Genomic DNA, 19923 nt, shown 5'->3' with positions numbered 1-19923 from the left:
AAATTAAATGGGTTTAATTCTTTACCTGAAAGTTTGCCTGCAGGCTTTAGCAATCATGCAATGACGCAAATCGCTCCAAAACTTGATTTACCAACCTTGCAAGGTACTGCGCATGACAGCAACGTTAGTGAAAGACCATAAGGACTGACTCAATACAATCGGTTGAGTAAACATTAACCCAGCTTGAAAGCGTTAACGCACAGTAACGTTTAATTGTTATCGTAGGGAGTATAAAGGCAGACCATTTTAGCTTGTTTATACCATACTACAAATGTAAATGCTGAAGTTTCTTCTTACGCATATACACAATTACACACCATCACTTTGTCAAGGGTTACCTATCTAACATCATTTAATTGATCACTAGTATAAATATACAGCCTACTGTTCGGACGCAACTTTTGATTTTAACTAATGAATGAAAAGCAGTGTTCTATGTTACCTGCATGACTTGGCGTACTTAAAAATTTTATGAAGTGTAGCCTACGTTATATAGACTGGTGGTTTCCTTTGTAGCGGTCTGTAGATGTAGCGTTCGCTGTGCGCAATATTAGTGCCCATCTATAAATATCAGAAACTAAATGTTTGTTTTACGGAGAAAGAAGATAAGGTTTTCTTTTCAGAACTCATCATATCTTTTTAGTAGAGCTATGGTGGCGAGTGCAGCAGCGATATTGCAATAGGTGTTCCCTCAACAGATCGCGGTCTTGCGCCATTTCGGCTGAAGAGATTTCCTGTCGTCATATCAAGCCTGGTTAATAATAAGATTGTGGTGGAACGCGCCACATCATTTGGACATTTTCTTCCAAGTTTTCGTTTGGTCGCGTAATTTACATTCTTTCGTTTATTAATTAATTTATGTAAACTTGAGCGTTTGTTATCTTTAATGTTATCATTACGTTTATAATTATAGGACCATTCAATTTCATTTTGTTGTTTTTCATCCGTAAAGCTTTTACATGGTATTATTTAGTGTTGCTTGCTCGCCTAGAAAAACATGCTCTTCTCGGAGTTGGAGCTGCATATGGGGACACACTAAAAATCCAAAAAATTTCTTTGTTAGCTTTTTAAAAAAAATTTTTTAAGTCGTGTGTCTCATGTGAAGAATTGTTTTTATGGGCATATTTCTTCGTTATTCTGTAATTTCCTAGATACTGAAATTCGGTTTGTTACTTTTTTGATAATTCTTTTTGGTAGCCATGTGCACATTTACATTAATGACTTTGTTAAGTGGATTGATAATATTTGAGAAATTATGTTTGCAAACGATGCAAGATTTTTTTCTGTGTGGTAAACGAATTAAAGGCTGATTGAATCGGGAAATATTGAAATAGCTAGACTAGAGTTACCGACTGGATTATCACTGATAAATTATTACTCAATGTAGACAAAACTAAATTCTTGGTCGTTTTTACAAAATCTGCTCCACTCAATTCAAATACACTGATAGTGAGCCTACTGATAAAAAACTTCTCTTCGGAATTCATATCAGTAAAATCTATCTTGGTAAAATACCATGTGAAATTTTTGCATCATCTGTCATGAATCGATACAAAATTTTAAATGAACACAGGTGTAGGTTTAATCTAGATTCCAATTTAAACCAATCTTAGTCACTATACTCGAAGCGCAAGTTAAGTCTTTTACCTTTTCACTCATTATGCGAGTCAAGCCAAGTTGATTTTCTGGAAGAAATAACTCGATTTAAGTCTAGTCATTTGCCAAATAATATTCGAATCAAGTAAAATCAATCCTACAGGTATCTAATGCCATACCATCGGTTGTGGACTGGTTATAGCGTATGATATAGGATCGAAATTGTACAGCTCGATGCCCAGATGAAGCACCTCGTGTGTATAAGCTCATGGGCAATATAACAACGCTTGTTCCTGTTCGGTGTTCCTGGTGAACAGTTGCTCTAGGCTACCAACATCTGACAGAACGATATAAATTAATTAAAAAATTTCAATTAAGAAATGTGTGACAATCGGAACTTGCATCAAGACAAGCTCCTTTACCGGTGATAAAGCCATGAGTTTAAGTCGGGCAAAAACTTTCTTCAATCGGAGGGTAAAGATTATTATACACTGCTATACTTCAAAAAGCAAAAACAGCATTTATGTCTACAAGAAACGTTTACAATATTTGAAAAATTGCTTCGTTTGACGTTTTGTTGCCCCGCACGCGTTCGTAGACAAACAAACTTCACTTCAAGTTACATCTTAACCTAATGTGTTTGGACGAAAGAAACACAATTCGTTTCACTTAACGAGTAACGCTGAAATCAAATCAACAAGAATCGACTCGTGTCAAGTCGAATTTTTTCAAACATTGACTCGAGCCAAGTCAAGCCTTTTATGTAGTTTTTTGATACTGACTTAAAATGACTTAGGCCTAAGTCAAGTCGGGTCTTTGCAAAAAGTGACTCGAGTCGAGTCACAGATTCAAGTCATTACAGATCTGCTTTGTTATCATTTTAATTATACAGGCCTACTAGTGGTGTTTTCATTTTACTTGAAAGTGTTTCCTTCCAGGTATTTCTTGTTTCAAGGTTGTCTACACTACAAACTTGATGTAGCCTACGTCAATTACAGTAGCAGAATTAAATAAATCACCCGTTAATCTTAATATATAAAAATTCTTAAGAAAGGCATTCTGAAATCATTGGCCTTGTCTAACGCATTATCTTTTTATATAGGATACCTGAGACGTGTGAGTAGGCCAGTGTAAAGAGCCTGGGGATGAGGCGGGCCAAATGGCCAGAGCATACGACTTTTAATGGAGCCTATTATTTTCAGTTCACATTCATCCTCACGCTTCGATAAACAAAGCATTTATATTTTATAGTAATAATATGAAAGTTAAACGGTTCCCAATAGCAAAGGTTCGTTGGCCTACGGTTGGCCCATGAAACTTTTTCGCTGGCGTTGGCATTTCGTACAGGTGCCATGTTGGAACGATCATACTTTTTTTGACCCTCCGAAAAATTTCACGTTCGTATTTTGCTAAACCTTTGGAAAGAGATTGGCTCTTTTATGCGTACATCCATAGACTACTATAAAAGTATTTTAAAGTACTAAATATATAGTATAAGCTACTTTTACGTTCCATCCTTAAAGTACAACAGTAGTCTATGTTTATAATTGGGTATACCTTTATAGTAGTTTATGGTACATCCCAACTGTTTTGCCTGGAAAAAACCGGCTGTTGGTTTTCGGATGTGATTCAGCCTAGAGTCGTAATGACTCGAGTCACTTTTTTCAAAGACTCGACTTGATTTGAGCCAGGTATTTTTGATACGTTTCAGATTTAAAGCAAGACGAATCCCTATTCCTTAGCTAGAATACATTAAAGTGTGGCTTAAAATGATTTTATTTGTCTACGAATGCGTAAGTTGCAGCCAAATAAAGCAAACTTTGTAATAATCTTAGGATGGTAGAAAATTCGTGGATGTTTCATTATGACAACGAACGTTATCTGAGTATCCGCGAGTTATATATGAGACATATATGTATGCATTGCACGAGGCTTGATGGAAAGCCAACAATTTTGAGCTCAAATTTACTATACACACTAGGACCCAAATACATCTGTCAAGCACGAAATCGCCGTATTGACAATGGATAGAAAGTAACGAAATACAAATAAAATACAATGCATGTGAGACACAGCTGCCACATATTCGTACTGTATTTGTATGTGGAATTTAGTGGCCTTCCTAACTATTGTTCGTTTTTATCATGAAATGTGGTTACATTATTCCAAAACGTTCTGAGCTCTTAGGCTTCGGCTGCTTTTTTCCGCTCATTTTTTTGCTGCGGACGTTTGGAATCGTTGTTATTTTATTTCGTTATAATGGTTAGCATATTTTGTTCGTTCCCCAGAGACAACGCCGTAAAATAAAAAATACAATATTCCTGCCATATGCTCTATGTATAGGGGACTACCCGCTCTAAGTACAGAACTCTTTTCAACGTTTGTCATTTTTATCTTCCATGTGTGCCATGCTGTGACTGACGCGTTGGCTGACTGGCTATAGCGTGGCCGTGATTTCGTGAATAGGCTAAATATTGTCGCTTTCACCCATAGGTAGATTAAAAGTAGATTTGATTAAATTTACAATACTTTGATACCTTTTGCTTGAAAAGAACTGCTACCGGCATGAAAGAATCGTTGCAAATTGTTCAAACTGGTGGATCAAGCATCACCAAGTTTAATTCCATATTTTCTCATGATTCAAAGTACGTACCATAATTATTATTTATAATAGACCAATATGCATTCAAAGTCAAACCATGCCATTCTGGCATTTTACTGGAGTTTAACCTATTCGGTAGCCTAGGCCCTGCACTGCAGAGTATAGGCTAGCAGTTTCCGCCGAGACCTCGGGTGTGCAAGAAAGCAGTTGGTGTGCACTGCGAATCGTGGCCCAAGGATGACCGGCGTTTGTACAGGCAAGCTGCGGCCCTATACGATAGAAATCGGGGAAAAAAATTAGTGTTTCCTGTTTTCTTTATTTCAGTGATGTCGGTTTTAAATGCTAACTCTGCAGGACAAATCAAAGCAAAAGTTAGTGTCTCCTTTTTTGGAGACACCGGTTTGCCCTGTTGTGCTCTTGCCATACTCTGCAGCCTGGCCTAGGCCTATTTATTTAACAAACTTACAAAAACATTGATGTTACCATGAGTTTTCCCTTACTGGTAGGCTATGTGTTAAAGCTAGGAATGTACCACAAGGAAGACTATTTGGGTTCGTGAGAACGTCACCTATAAGCAGTGGTATTACTATTACTTGGTTATGCGTAATATTGAGAAAGTGTACAGCACCTACAATAAAAACCTTTTCATGTAAACTATTTCTGTTGTAATATTAAAACCTTTCGGCTGACAAGAGGTTAGAGTATTCTAACCGCACACAACAATAGAGTCAGAAAATTGAACAGCTAAATTAAGTTAACATAACATAAGTTAAGTTAAGACAAATAAGTAAGCTCTGCATTAACAAAGCGCTGCAATTTCATGTAGATTGCCATGTGTTTTTATAGTATGATCATTACCAAAACCGCTAGCCACTGCATTGTATGCCTATTTTTGGCCGGACTTTCTATCTATGCTATATTACAAAAATTTAGCGAATTCATCAACACAACTAATCAGATCTTTCTGATTGTGGTTCACATAAATGTTTGATATTGGGTCAGACGACACTTTGTTCATGTTAACAAAGCTCGCCGTGGCAGACAAGAAAGGCTGTCAAAAGTGATTTTTTGCCTTACAAACGCAGACCCTGAATTTCCCTTTCTTTTGTAAACAATATGTGGAAATTATGTGTAAATAAACAAATTGATATTCTTTTTGTATGTACTCTAACCAAATTAATCACCGGGATTACGATTACAATTAAACAAATTGCTCTGTAGCGATTCTACCGGATTTGTGATGGGAAAATGTCCGCCGCGATGTGGCAGGGCCGGTTCTATGAGGCCATTTCCAAAAATGGAAATATCCATGAAGGTTGAGTGGGAGTCGAACATAAGTCGCGACACGACCGTAGCAAGCAGGCTAAATTTTAACGCTCTAAAATCAAATGCAAAAATAACACTTTGTGGCAAAATTTAAGTCATTTGCACAAATTCCGCGCAAAATTTTTCACGGAAAAAATCCTTTGTGCCAAATCCAAACTTTCCAATCTGGCTATGACGTAATTTAGCTAAACAAATTGCTTTGTTGCAATAATGGAATTTGTTCAAATGGCTATTAAGAAAGCAAAATCGATAGGTAAATGACTTTTATCACCAACAACCCAACATTAGCGTAGGAACCTAGATTATCATTTCTTACCCCAGTCCCACATCGGCAAGTGTGGCTTCTGTACGCACGAGATTTATCAACGTGCACTTCGAAATTTTGTCTTTACATCGAATTATAACAAATAAAGAAAAGCTGGTTGTTTGAATGCCAATTTATAATAAATAAACAAAGAATTTAAGCATCCATGCATGCCATCTCGCCACAAGTTAGCATCGTTAAACGTATGATTTCTCATCATAAACTACCGCACTTTCCAGTCTGGCCCAAGGCTAAATTTATAGACATCCAGCTGGAAAACTAGGACAGTTTTCGATGAGAAATCATGAGAAGATCAAATCAATCAAAGACGCAAATTGTGGCGTGATGGCGTACACCGAAGCCTTAATTTTTGTTTATTTATTGTAAGTTAGCGATCAAACATTCATTTTTCCTTTATTTATTTCTTGGAAGTCAGCGTGAAGATAAAAAGTTAAGCGTGCCCGTTGATGAATCTCATGTGTGCAGCTATAACACTTCCCACTCCGGTCAGTATGGTTTCGACCACGAGTTGTGGTGCACAACGACTGCTCGGTGAAAACTGCCATGATTTGCAGTTCGGCCAGTGTTCAAGAGCTAAATTGGCAACCACCTGGACAGAACTTCTGCGCACTTAATTTTCAATTGAGTTAGAGAAATAAAGAATTCGGCCTGAATCTACTGGCAAGATCAGATTCGTGATAAGAACAAAAATGTTGTATATTTGTGCATAATATTGGATTCGTGTCCGACTTGGCACATCCCTAGTTTATGTCTTGGTATAATTATGGATTGACCTTTTTTTGTCCAAAGAGGTGGACCTAGCTAAGTTACTGCTTAGGAGAATAACTTTGAAGTCTGTAAGTTATGGGTTTGTGCCAATATTTTCTACTTTGCTGCATCACAAGTCATGCATCCTTTACCAAGTTTTCTAATACCAATTTGTGGATAATTGTAGTTGAGCGTAGACTTTCTAACCAGTACATTTTCCATCAAGTTGACATGGCTTGTTTGATATTCCATAATATTTACACAGGCCATTGTTTTGTTTCAATGATTTACAAGTTTCCAAAATTTTCAGTTAAAAATAATTGAATTAACAAGTTTCCACTGCAAGCTCAACCTCATACTTAGAGCATATATATGTTTGTAGTTATATAATTGCAATTCTTGTTTGTTTGTTTTATAGGTATCTCCTATGTCCTTGTGGAAACTTGGTGAAAGTGTTTTCTGTTGCTACAGGGGAATGTTTTCAAAGATTGAATGGGCACTGCAAACTTGTCACAATGATTTGTCATCATCCCAGGGTGCAACTGCAGGTTTGTATTGTATATGGGATAAAACTGTTTCCATCCCTCCACCAAGTGTTTGATACTTTTTCGAAATTATTTACCTAATGTGTCTAAGTGTTTTACATACAATTTTTGGACATGAAGAAATTTTTTTGAGAAACGCTGAATAAGTGTATGTTGTTTACATGTGTTTTAAAAAAGATTTTGCAAGAACTACTTACGAAAGTTACTTTTCAGTTATTATATATTATATCTATCTTATGTATGGAATTTTTGGTTAAATGAAGTTGAATTAACCAGGCTTCACTTTATATTCTATATACTATATATCAACTCAACTGTGTTCTGTGAATTTTGTCAGATACTGTCAAGCTCTTTGGATGGTACTGTGAAAGTTTGGGACTATGAAGATGGTATTTTACTTTCAACATGTGACTTTAATGTGCCTTTGTTGGGAATATTTGCTCACAGTTGTTATTCAACTGTGGCATTTGTAATTCAACAGTCAGGTAAGTCATTACTGCAGTTTAAGGTGTTGGTGCTCTTAAACTGATATATATTATAGATTTTTCCTTAAAAAACAATTCTGAAAAATTGATAGTTTCATATTACATTCACTTTTTCTGTTCATACTTTTACAAATTGTTTCTTTACTAACATTACCACATGTTTGCCATGGTTGTGGTTGAATTTTGTTAGATAGGCAGGCCTCTTTCATTTGGGATTTTGCCTCGTAGAAAAATATGTTTTAAGCTTAAGGTGATGGGTTTGTCCCTATAACTACCTATCTAGTTACAGATAATAATTGGTCCACAATATCATTTTTTTGAATTAGCGGTATTTTATTGCTCATTCCAATGAACTAAAATGTTTTATTATTGTTAGTCAATTAGTGATGTCATAAAATGAAGTATTGGTGCTAAAGCAAAAATTGTTTGAATGCAGCAATTATATAAGAAAAAACAAATTGTACAAATAAAATTTATCACATTTTTGTTGTATTCCATCACAACCATGGACATTCGGTCATGGGAGTTAGTGCCTCACCTTCTGAAATCTGGTGAGGCAAAGTTAAAATTTTGAAGTGATGGTCATCGTAAAACAAATATTTTTTTGCAAAAAATTAGTCTGTATGCATAGCAACTGCGCTTGATTTGTTTCTATTACGGTATTCACATCAAGTGTTTAATATGTGTTCAAAACCTCTGAAATAAGCGAGTTGCGACCATGCTGAGCTGTACCACACTTTAGACAGGAAAAGTTTCATAAACTATAATGCGTGCCATTTTTCCTTGGAAGAAAATTCCCTTGAATAGATACTACAATGGCATACGATTTGAGGTAGGCAGAATACGACATTTGAGGTAGGCAGAAAATTTGATATCACAGAGGTTTCTTCACCAAGGAATTACATGCAATGTGATAAATTTGTTTTCAACTACAATTTTAAGTAAAATGAAGATTTAGTGAAAACCTGGACAACGTTGTTTTAAATATAAAGATTTTAAATTTTGCTTGTTCTTTCTGTTTTTGTTTTTGGGTTTAGTAATCAGCAGAGCAGAGTAATGCAATCAGTATTTTCATGCAGCTTTCATGCTTTGTCACTTTTTTCCTTTACAACAACACATGCCATAAACAACTACATAACCGTGATTTTAAATGACTTGATTTAATAGCAAAAATAACATGAATCAAATGATATGTTTGTGCAAATCAACTGCCAGTGAAGCTTTGCTTCAGCATTGGGCCCATTGCAGTTGCATCTCTTGTGTTTGCCTAAGGCTGGCCGTAATTAGCAATAATTGTCATTGAGATGTCAAAGGTTTTTGGGTTTTTGTACAGAAGATAGGCACATGATTTTATTCACAAATAAATGTGAAAATGTGCTGCAAATTTTTATTAGTGGAAAACTGTTTTTGTTTTTTATTGAATTACCATTGTTAATAACTCTGCAAACAATTAGCACAAGCCTCACCACACTTTTTCACCAAATGTAATTGATGGCAACATACTGAAGTCATATACTATGGTTGCCACCAGGCATACTAATCGTCAAATACGAGGCACAACTGGTGAAAACAGAACTTTATTGTCTGCCGATGTTTCATTAACCCATTTGGGTTAACTTCACCAGGGCAATGAAGTACTGAAGTAATGTTCGTCTAACTTTTGAATTTTTAGAATGTAAACAAGCCCTTTCAATTCCGTGGTTTATCATAAACTTAATGTAAAGAGTGTAATTGAATTTATATTTCTGCTAGTTTCGTATACTGTTTTGACGGCCAGTCACTACAGTCATTATAATTTCTCATAGACTTGTATCAATCTCAGGAAAACTTATTGAAAAGCATTGTATTTTTGCTTATGTAATTAGTTAATAAAAACGACGAGTAATGGTCATCCCTTTTCTAAGTCAAACACCAAAAAGTAGACTTAGTCCTTTCTGTTTGAAACTCCACACGACCTCATTAACTCACAGTTCACTAGATTACTTAAATTATGGACAGCGTTTTATGCTTCAGGCAGAGGTAAGGTGCAGTGATGCACGGCTTACATTGTATCTGTGTCGGTAAATTATAAAAACAGTAAGAGGTTACCAGAACCTATCCACAACCCAACAATAATATGCAGTACATTGCATGCATTTAACGTTATTTTCTTAACGTTATAATATCATGTTCAGGAGTAGTGGAAACACGAACGTAAAGCAAGCACATCCTTGCAAATGTAATGCTAATCATACTGCACTAATCTAAATACGTCACAAGTTTGCATGCGAATATGGTTGGTGTAATATATGATTGTGGAAAACACTTTAATAGCCTATGTGTGTAACAAAATAAACACTATAAAAATTGCAGACAAGTCAATACATAATTTTCGTAACAATTTAGAATTAATACAATAAAAAACGGAAATATATTCCTAAGGAGATATACATGTAATCAGATACAGAAAAATTTGAGTTTAGTGCACAATCATTATTTTTTCAGATGATTCAAATGAACTGTATCGCTTTACACTCAACACTATTCCTTCCAAGACAAGTGACATTGCTTGCAGTTTACTTGCGAAAAATGTTGTGAAAGACTGCAGCAAAAGGATCGCATTTTCTGAGAAGTTTGCTGTTGTATCATACAGCAATCGTCTTTTAGTCTTTATAAACCCACAACATGCAGAAAGAGATGAAAAAATAAGGTAAGCCATAACATATAACTATGATATAACTAATGTTACATTACGTACCGACGGTACCGTTATATGTTACTGACTGAGATCGTTTTAACTAAAAAGGGGTCCAATCCCATTATCGAGATTTTGCAATCGGCATTTTGCAAAAGTATAAGGACTTGACAAATGTGAAACAATCAGAGTTTTGTACCTTGTGTCCTCGACTTCTCGTCATTTAACTTATTTTCACATATGATGCTACTCTTTGTAGTAGCTAACTACACTGAACAAAATTTCAACTTATTTATTGTTGATAGGCATGTTTTAAAAGATAATGCACCAGCAATTACATGCATCTCGTGCCATCCAGTTGAAGAATGTTTTGCCACAGGCCATGCAAATGGTGAAATACGAATCTGGTAATGCCAAAGTTATCTATATTTTATGCTATTAAAGAATATTTTATAATTGAAACATAGTCATGCTAACACTCTCAAGTTTATTGCTATGTCCCTCCTGGCAGACAGATATTGCGGTGTTATACAGTTAAGCTATATTCAACTGGTCCATCGTTTTTTGTAATAATTATATTTAGTGCTGCCACTATATATAGGAAAAATAAGATCTTCTCAGGTCAAAGTAGGTTGAGCCAATGTCCAATTGTCATTAAAAGATCAAAATTAATTAAAATTTGGGATTTGTATTAACTAAATAGTCATTTTAATAAGTTAAGGCTATAATTGTAATCTCAATTTAGGTTCAATATTTCTGATGTGAAGAATGTCATTTCAAGCATCCAACACTGGCATTCTTTAGAAGTCCTTTCACTCAAATTTTCATCAAGTGGATCAACTGTGCTATCAGGTGGTCATGAAGGTGTTCTTGTCCAATGGCTCGAAGACAGCAAAAATTTTTTACCTCGATTAGGTTCCGCCATTACAAACGTAGCTGTCTCTAAAGATAGCACATTGTTTGCTGTATCACTTTTGGACAATTGTAAGTATGTGCTGGCAGTTTTAACTTACATATAACAGAATAAAATTAAAAAATAATTAGAAATTACAACCTGTTTTGGAAATCATTGAAATGAGAGGCAAGTCCAAAAACAAGTTGGCCTTAAATGAAAGAGTGGTTGTCAGTAAATTTGCTGGTGAAAGGATTTATACTAATATGGAGTGTTTAAGTAGTTGTTGCCATAAATAAGTGGCAAAAAACACAAATTCATCGCTTAATCATGATGACGATGGCAGTTCTTATTACGTCACAATAACGGAAACTACAGGGATAAATCAAGTATGAATAAAATGTTTCCTGTAACAGACAAGTAAAATATAATATGTATAATTATAATTATAGGGTACTTAAGTGTATAAAAGGAACATTTTGCATTAAATAACCCTAAACCAGATTGGCGTTGGTGTATTTTTACTGGTTAATGAAAATGCTAACCTACAGTATAGTGCAGTATTGGCTGTTGGCTTTAGCCTCATCTGGTACCAATAACGGTAAAACCGAGAATGCTTTACCGGTTTATATCCCGTCATCTGTGACTATCCTCTGCTGAAAAATGAAAATAAACATTGCCTCATCTACTAATCCCCTACCTATGAAGACGTATTCCATCCAAAACGCATTAGCAAGAGTACCATACCTAAAACAAACTTCAGTTATCAGTCATATTGTTTTTACATTGTGACGTCATAATCACCGCAGTCTTCGTCATCAAAGAAGGCTAAATTTGCAATACAATTCTGGTATTAACTGGTTAATCATTTTGTATGATTAAAGATCCTTTCACCAGTATGTTTACGGACAACTACTCTTTGATTCAAAGCCAATTTGTTTTTGGACTTGCCCATCACTGTAACTTAACAATGGCATAAAATGCAACTTTCTATAGTTTGCAGTGTTGTAATACTCGTATTTGCAACTTAACATACTTTTACAGCTATTCTCATCATAACAAACTACTTCACAATAAAGCAAACGTTTGATGGTTTCACAGCAATTGGTCAAAGTAAGATTTTTGATTTTAAATATTCACCATCTTTTGTATTCTTTTTAAAAATTTGATCGTGATATTGTGTAGGTACCGGTAATACCTGTTCATTTATGACATACCTTAACAATTTTGTCCTATTTTGTGTTTTACATTCTCTTGCAGGTAGAAAACATTCAACATTTTTATAATGTTACAGATTTACCTTGTGGAATTTGCTATGACTCAAATACAAATGCATGTGTCACCAATGGCAAGCCTGGCCACCTTTTATTCTACTTACCAGACAAGGACATACAACTATATAATGTATGACATTGTTTGTTTTAACACAGTAATATACCTACGGTAGAATAAGCCCGGTGCAAAGCAGATGACAACTAATATCACAATGAATTGATTAATTATAAATTAAACATTTTAGTTGATTTCCGAATTTTCTTTAGAAAATGGTATTTATGATAATTTATTAATTATTATTTGAGATAGCTGCAAAATTTCAATTTATCACATCTTGTTTAAGTTATTCTTGGTCATGGTTAAGGTAAAATCTCACGGTAGTTTAGACATGGACACAATCATGGTTGTTCTTTATTATGGGTTTGAATGGAATATGCAATACTAAATTAAAATAAACCTGAAAATACGTTACATCTGTAGTTATATAAAATAACCGACATAACGTTTTATGCATCACTCAGCTGGATATTGTCAGCAGAAATTTTATTTCATCTGTTGATCTTGAAAAACCTCTATCCAAAACAAACATTTTAAAAGTTGGTTTTGGTGGAACATTTGATGGAGGTAAATAAAGATACTAATCTGATGACTGGTGTTTTTAGCTAGTCTTAATAGCTAGAGTCAAGTGTTAGGTACACTTTTACTTCTTTCGTTCCTTTGGTTTATGTTTTGTGTGTTATATTGATTTTGGATGTACATAAATACAACAATATACATAAATATGATACAATAAAAAAACGTTTTACTTTTAGCAAGCAATTTGAATGTAATCCTTTCAAACGTTATTTTTTGCATCATTTTCTTATCATTCAAATTATACCAGTTAAACACATGGCTACTATGGAGTTCGACCAAGCTAAACAAAGAGACGAAAAACTGAAATTCTGGAGGTTTAGTGACACTGACCAACAGTAAGTTCTACTCATTGGTTCAAGTTTCAAGGTTGTATAATGTTTTTTTCATTTTTTGTAGAATCAGAATTGTTAAATTTACATCCTCTCTGAATGTGTACTTTTCATTCTTATCTAAAGACATTTCAGAATTATAAAAAGTCGCAACCGTATATCTATATGCCATATTGTGTGCAATATATTCTTATTTTGTAAAACGCTACAGTTTCTCGGTTTCTAGTTGTTTCAAACTCCATTTCTTTTGTACAAAAATTAAAAAGAAAACCTACCAAAAATTTTAGTCAATATTTTTGTTTAGGTGGGTCTTGGAAACAATAGTGAAATCTCCCCATGATGGATGTGGTATTACATCTCTGACTTTCAGTCCAGCTAATAATGCGTGTGTAACAACATCACAAGCTGGGTTCGCTAAAATTTGGTTCAAACATGATGAAGGTATATTAGTTTGCCAGTGCAAGAAGCTTTTAATTCTTTTTTCTAAATTTAATGCCATTGATTTTTTAATTGTAATTGTGAGTGTACAAAGTATAACATAATACTAGCATGGTAATCTTTCTGTGAAATTCTTATGATTTTCTGCATGTTCATTAAGGGTTATTCAAAATAAAATTTTTGAAGTTGTATTTTTGCTATGCTATAACCAGAATAAACTTCTGTGAAAAGCTCTCTCGCATTTGCAACAAAACGGGAATTTTCATAATTTGTTTCCAGGTTGTTTTTTAAGGGGAATCTATTTTTTTACTAAATGTGCTGGAACTAATTTGCATGGTTTTTATATGTAACATAAATTCCTGGTAATGGATTAGCAGAATTCTCTTTTCGTTATTGTGTTGATACTTCAAAAGCGCCGAGCATATCGAAAGAAATATAATTTCTTGTAGAATTTGTTTATAGTGGGAAAATGTGCATAGTGTCGGAAAATGTACAAAAGTAGGCCAAAACCTCCAACATTTTGAATAGTCTTAACAGCCAGCATGGTACTGTGCATAATTTGTTGTTTTTTTAGAAGGCTGGTTGTGCGAAATGAGCTTGTCTTTTCGCGATCTTCCATGCAATGATTCAACCTTTTCTGAAGATGGCTCAGTTCTTGCTCTAGCATTTGGGCACACTGTTTGCTTTTGTGACATATCAAATAACGAAGAAATGCAATTGATGTTGTCACATTCGGAGTCTATTAAGTAAGTCCAAAATCAGTTATAAATAATACATTAAACTATTCTCAACTTTGCTTAATGTTTTTCCCCTACGTACTGTTAGCAACTTTCTGGTATACTGCACTAAACTAGCACGAAAGAAAAAGACTATCTGTTAAAAATAATTTAATAGAAAATTAAAAAGTTTTTGTCACACGATAAAACGTAAGTTTGTTTGTACAGATCAATTTTCTTCGGTCGTCAATCTTGCCAGCATCTCTTGGTGGCTGCTACTTCGGAGGAACTGCTATGTTGGAATGTGATGACCAAGTCTATGTATTGGTCATCACATATTCACAAAATAAACTTCTTAATTTGTGACATTCACTCTGAGAACATGGCAGTTTTTACAAACTCCAATAAAAGTAGGTACAGGAAACTGTAACAGAATGTCTTGTTCCTTGGATATGAAATAAATTTAGTTTTGCTGCATGATTTATTTGCTGTAAGTCATGTGTTTAATTGAACACGATCACCTATTAGCCAAGTTCCGATCACAGCTTAATTGGCTTCAAATATACATCTGCTGATGCAGGTCTACGCGATTGTTTATTTTTATCTCTTTTAAGTGAACTTGGTGCTGATCGAATAAGGTGGGTTGTGCTGTATTTCGGTTTTACCACAGGCAAAGTAAACGTTGATTGTATATTGGGCTCTGAAGGCCTGTTTCTTCGCGGAGGTTTAACTGGTCTGTTTATTGATGCACTCCTTGGTGGTGGTACAGGTAGTTCAGGACAAGATAATCGATGGTTTGGGGGTAGCATTTCTGCGTACTCTGGCTCTAACTTTTGTTCTGAGTTTTGACAAGTAGAAAGGCTGGTGCTATCTTTCTTCCAGGGTAATCCGATATTTTGAAAATTTCGTTCTTGGTCAGATGTTCTGCTTGGGTTTGGGAACTTTTTGCATGCCTTCTTTTTCATTTTTCGATAATTTATGTATAAGAGTACAATGATGATGATGAGCAAAAAAATTAAAATCCCTCCCACTGATGTAATCATTGCTTTATCACTCCACCAATTTACATGGATTTTGCTAAAATTTGCTAAAGTTGTTTCAACAGATTCTTCTGGCTTCCCTTCAGTCCCTTCTCCTTGATTTGCAGACCTCGCAGGGCTTTTTTTACTGTTTGCAACTGGAATAATCGTGGATGTAGTTTGTGTTGAAGTAACAGTCGTTGAAGTACTGATATTGCAGTTGGCATCACAATTCTTCACTTCGATTACGCTATTTTTACTGGGGCAGTTCTCTTCACATAATCTCTTCGTTTCACCTTTCCCATCAACACATTTACAGGCAGTCCATGCACTCCAAATAATACGAGGTGCTTGTGTTGTTGTAGTTTTAGTGGTTGAGGTTGGAGAACTTGGAGCAGGTACTGATTGTTCTGTGAAGGTTAGTTTAGTTGTAAAGTTCTTTTAGATGTAGATGAAGATTCTACTTTTTGTAGAATGACAGGCAACCCCAAAAAACTTTTTATTTTAAAGTCATTAGGATTAGAATTTTTTGATTACATCTGCTGCTGTACGTTAAGTATCTTTTCAACGGAGCATTTAATGGGAAATTTACTGTACTTTTCAAATATGGTTAATTTGTTTGTTTCACTTAAACTCAAAAAGATGTCACACAGTGAGGCGTTTTGAAATATCATCATGCAGCAGCACTGTAACACACTTACATAAATTTTGTGTGAGGTAATTTTAGTAATTTATATAAACATTGTACCTGGCTCACATGGGCATCTTTTGAAACCAGTTAAATAATATTTACTTTTTGACTTGTCACAGTTAGAGCTGCGTTTTCCATTCTTCATACAATATCGAATAGAACTCTGAATTGAAATAAACTGTAAAACATTTGTATGATTGAGAATATTACTAATTATGTCAAATAGTTCTGATATTAAAAGATGATGAAATTTAGAATTATGCCTAAGTTGTGAAGTTAGAATTGCATTGATACTTGATATATGATCCGTATTATTAAAGCAGTGTTTCATATATTTACCTCAATGCAATTTCTTGAGCAAGGGGTTGTTATTTCAAGCCATGTTCCATCACAGATAGTGGCCATATTGCAAAAGCGAGATACAGTTTTTGTACATTGTGATTTAGTTATTTGATCAGAACAGCGATACCTTTGAGTTTGTATTGCATCTTTGCATCCATAATCAGTGCATCGTGTCCATACTGAATCTTTGTTCTTTAGACATACCATACATACCGGTGTATAAGCCGCTTTTTTGACAAAATCTATCGGCCCAAAAATGAGAGGGGTCTTATACGCCCGACATAAAATCTGGCCAAAAACACTATGTCTAGCGGGGTGGAGTTTGATTCGTAAACAGTGCACAGAATTATATCGTTCAAGTCCGTTTGACAGATTGTTGAAAAATATGGTCATGTCTTCATTGTCTTGAGCATTTTGTTTTGTGATGACACAAACGCAGGTAATTAATTTTGCATAGAACCTTTTAGCAGCGGTAACAAATGTGAATGTCAACGCAGACAATCTGGATGACATTCAAGTGGTGGAAATAAAAATAAAGTTTTGATGTGAAAACTGGGACGGGGCTTATACGCCAATATATATGGTAATTGAGACTTTCATTGCCCTTTAATCACAGTTTAACAAAGCCAGAGCCATTCGTTATTGATTAGTATTTAAACATTTTTACCCAGCCTTGTTCACATCCTTCATAACTCTGTATCTGTGCCCAATCTCCACAGTTTGTTACTTGTTCCTTCCATATTATGTCTCCAGTGCATCCATCTGGCAAGCAAGCTCGTGTTCTTTCCCAGTGACATACACCTTGATCATGGCATGCTTTCCAGTTTTCCCAACTGTCACTTACCTAAAAAAATCTGTATCATGATCATATTAGCATTTAATAAATACAATACCCAAAAATGCTTTTATCTGTCTACACATTGAATGCACGTATAAAACATGGTGCTCACTGTACTTCTCTTTTGCACTTGATCTTCAACAGTGATAGCATTTCCCACAGACAAATAATTGTAAATTAACAAAACAGATAAAAGGCTGAAACTCATATTTATTTTGATATCCTATTTCACGTTGCATCATGCTTATATATTTTGCGTCAGACCAGTGAGTGATGTCAGAGGAAGTAGTTAGTTTCCTGTGTTATACCTTTCTTCATTTAATGCTTCGTGACACAGGTATTGTAATCATAGACCGGATGTGCAATTAGTTGTGTCACATACTGTAGTTTATCACCACCAATCACTTCATGAGCTAAGCCATACAGGGTAAATAATTATTTGGAGACAAAGATGTGCTAATATTACATTAATTAGGGTTTAAAATATTGTTTTGCAGTATTCGTATTCCAACCATCAGACAAGCAGCCTCATTATTCTCACAACCTTTCAATTGATGTCACTGCTGCCTGTTTTGTTCCTAGTAAAAACTGTGATATAGCATGGCAAGCCAAATCTGAGCTATACCTGGTTTCTAAAGAAATGGTATTAAAGTTTTATATACATTCTAAACTGATGTTACTAATCTGATATTCAATAAATATCACCAGTTTGTCCATCTTTCATGTTTTTTGGCCTTTTAGAGTGTCCACAAATTTTGTGTAAAATCAGAAGTTGATGATGCAAGCAACCTGTCACGAATGATCATAAAAAGTGATCAAGTAACACCAATGAGCAATTACTTGTCTTCTACACAACAGAAAACTGCCAAGACAGTCAATTCGAATCGGTTACAAGAGACAACTGTAGATGTAAGTAAATGCAGTTTTCATTCAAGTGAAATAATTAAGTGTGGCAAGTCATTGATTAAGTTTGTTTAACACCTAGTAGTAAAGTAGTTTACAACAGAGGCAGAAGGCTGCAAAACTCAATATGACATTCACCCCTGGAAATGCGAAACGCATGAAACGGATAAAATTGGTTAGATAGAAATATTTGACTTCTTTAAGATTAACTTTATTTGTTACAACGATCATTAGACATTTTACTAGGACTGGTAATATACTTCACGTTGCTATTATTTTTATAACTTACGCGATATATGCTTCGAAAATGTGGAACATTAAATTAAAAAACGTGGATTCTTAATACTGTATTCCTATTAATTAGCTACCTAACCCAACAAGCATTTTTCCATCAGGCAGGTCTCATTTCACAAAGAAATTTCATTTCATCATCTGATATGCAAATATCATTACCTGTACTTAATTTAAGAAAGTAATATATTTTATCTTTGCAGGATACATTACGATACATACTTGATACACCATGTCACGTACTTCCTTCAATGTCAACCCTCTGCGATCAATTTATATCATCTCTTTTACTGCAACAGCCATCAGATCAAAGCGAAGACATTTCGAAACAGTGAGTAACGCAAGCCAATAACGTTTTTTCAGGTGTACATTTACATGTGCGTCACAAAATTAACGGTGCTGTTTCACACCCAATATTTTCAACTTTGAAGACAGTTAATGAGCACTTCTCAAAGGGCTGAAAAACTTTAAAAAAAAACAGGCCACTCCACAATACCCTGAACAGCCTCATAAACCTGGTTGATAACTGTATTTATGGTTGTGGAAATCATGAAGGCAGTCCCATGGAACATTCTGATAAATTGTTTGTGCCTTATTGTAAATAGCAAAGTTTTTATGAATCTAGTATTCCAATACTGTTTTGACACATTTCAAAAATTACTGTCACCTACGAGATTTTTATAAGCACATGAAATTTGGAGATAAGAGGCTGGGTTATGGTTAACAGTCCGCTAGTTTGTGACTCAACACAATGCAAAAATAACAGCTATGTATATTTGCATAAATTTGTGTGAAAAAAATGGGATCCGATTTTTACCCCCCAGAAAAGGTATGTGGTAACAGCATTTGCCAGAACAAATAGAATGAAACCCAAGTGTAGTAGTGTATTGTAAAAACTTTTCCTTTGTTTGCATGCCATCTTTACCAGCACACCGAAATTCTACAGTAATTTTTTTATTTCTAATGTAGCAATAAAAACGACAATTTTGAAGAGACTGAAGCAAAGAATGACAAGAAAGCATCCAAGGACGAAGATTTATTGGAAGAACTTGAGAAACGAGTTGAACAAGTTAAAGTAGAAGATTTTGAATGGATACAACCACTCTGTAAACGAAAACTTGAAGAATTTTCATGTTGATGCAAGTGTAATAAAACTAGTCACACAACGCTGTTTGTTTTTTATACATACAAAAATCGAGAAACATTGCGATTGTCACTCACATAGGCAAAGAAAGCAATTCAACAAAAAATCT

General features: G+C 34.7%; 2 protein-coding genes across 5 annotated transcripts; one reads left to right on the top strand and one right to left on the bottom strand.

The window, feature by feature from the left end:
• Positions 1-4023: 4023 nt before the first annotated feature.
• LOC143458894 (WD repeat-containing protein 75-like) lies at positions 4024-19836 on the top strand. 2 transcript variants are annotated; one of them, XM_076955798.1, is made up of 17 exons: positions 4024-4241; positions 7015-7144; positions 7479-7626; positions 10111-10315; positions 10606-10707; positions 11046-11284; positions 12237-12305; positions 12487-12596; positions 12989-13091; positions 13351-13438; positions 13737-13873; positions 14448-14616; positions 14815-14996; positions 17974-18119; positions 18218-18385; positions 18874-19001; positions 19640-19836. In XM_076955798.1, exons 1-17 carry the CDS (start codon positions 4162-4164, stop codon positions 19806-19808), a joined length of 2373 nt encoding a protein of 790 aa, XP_076811913.1. In that variant the 5' UTR covers positions 4024-4161; the 3' UTR covers positions 19809-19836. The 2 variants fall into 2 exon arrangements, with proteins under 2 accessions (XP_076811913.1, XP_076811911.1); XM_076955796.1 differs by having other exon boundaries at positions 4026-4241; positions 14445-14616.
• Positions 14741-17880, bottom strand: LOC143458896 (uncharacterized). 3 transcript variants are annotated; one of them, XM_076955802.1, is made up of 5 exons: positions 17589-17880; positions 17306-17482; positions 16636-16830; positions 16354-16474; positions 14741-16015 (listed from the first exon to the last, which is right to left on the bottom strand). In XM_076955802.1, the coding sequence occupies exons 1-5, from the start codon at positions 17682-17684 to the stop codon at positions 15126-15128; spliced, it is 1479 nt and encodes a 492-aa protein (XP_076811917.1). In that variant the 5' UTR covers positions 17685-17880; the 3' UTR covers positions 14741-15125. The 3 variants fall into 3 exon arrangements, with proteins under 3 accessions (XP_076811917.1, XP_076811915.1, XP_076811916.1); XM_076955800.1 differs by lacking the exon at positions 17589-17880 and having other exon boundaries at positions 16636-17571; XM_076955801.1 differs by lacking the exon at positions 17589-17880 and having other exon boundaries at positions 16354-16459; positions 16636-17571.
• Positions 19837-19923: the final 87 nt, after the last annotated feature.

Source organism: Clavelina lepadiformis, chromosome 5, assembly GCF_947623445.1.
Source record: "Clavelina lepadiformis chromosome 5, kaClaLepa1.1, whole genome shotgun sequence".
NCBI classification, from domain to species: domain Eukaryota; kingdom Metazoa; phylum Chordata; class Ascidiacea; order Aplousobranchia; family Clavelinidae; genus Clavelina; species Clavelina lepadiformis.
This window is presented reverse-complemented; position numbering and strand designations above follow the sequence as displayed.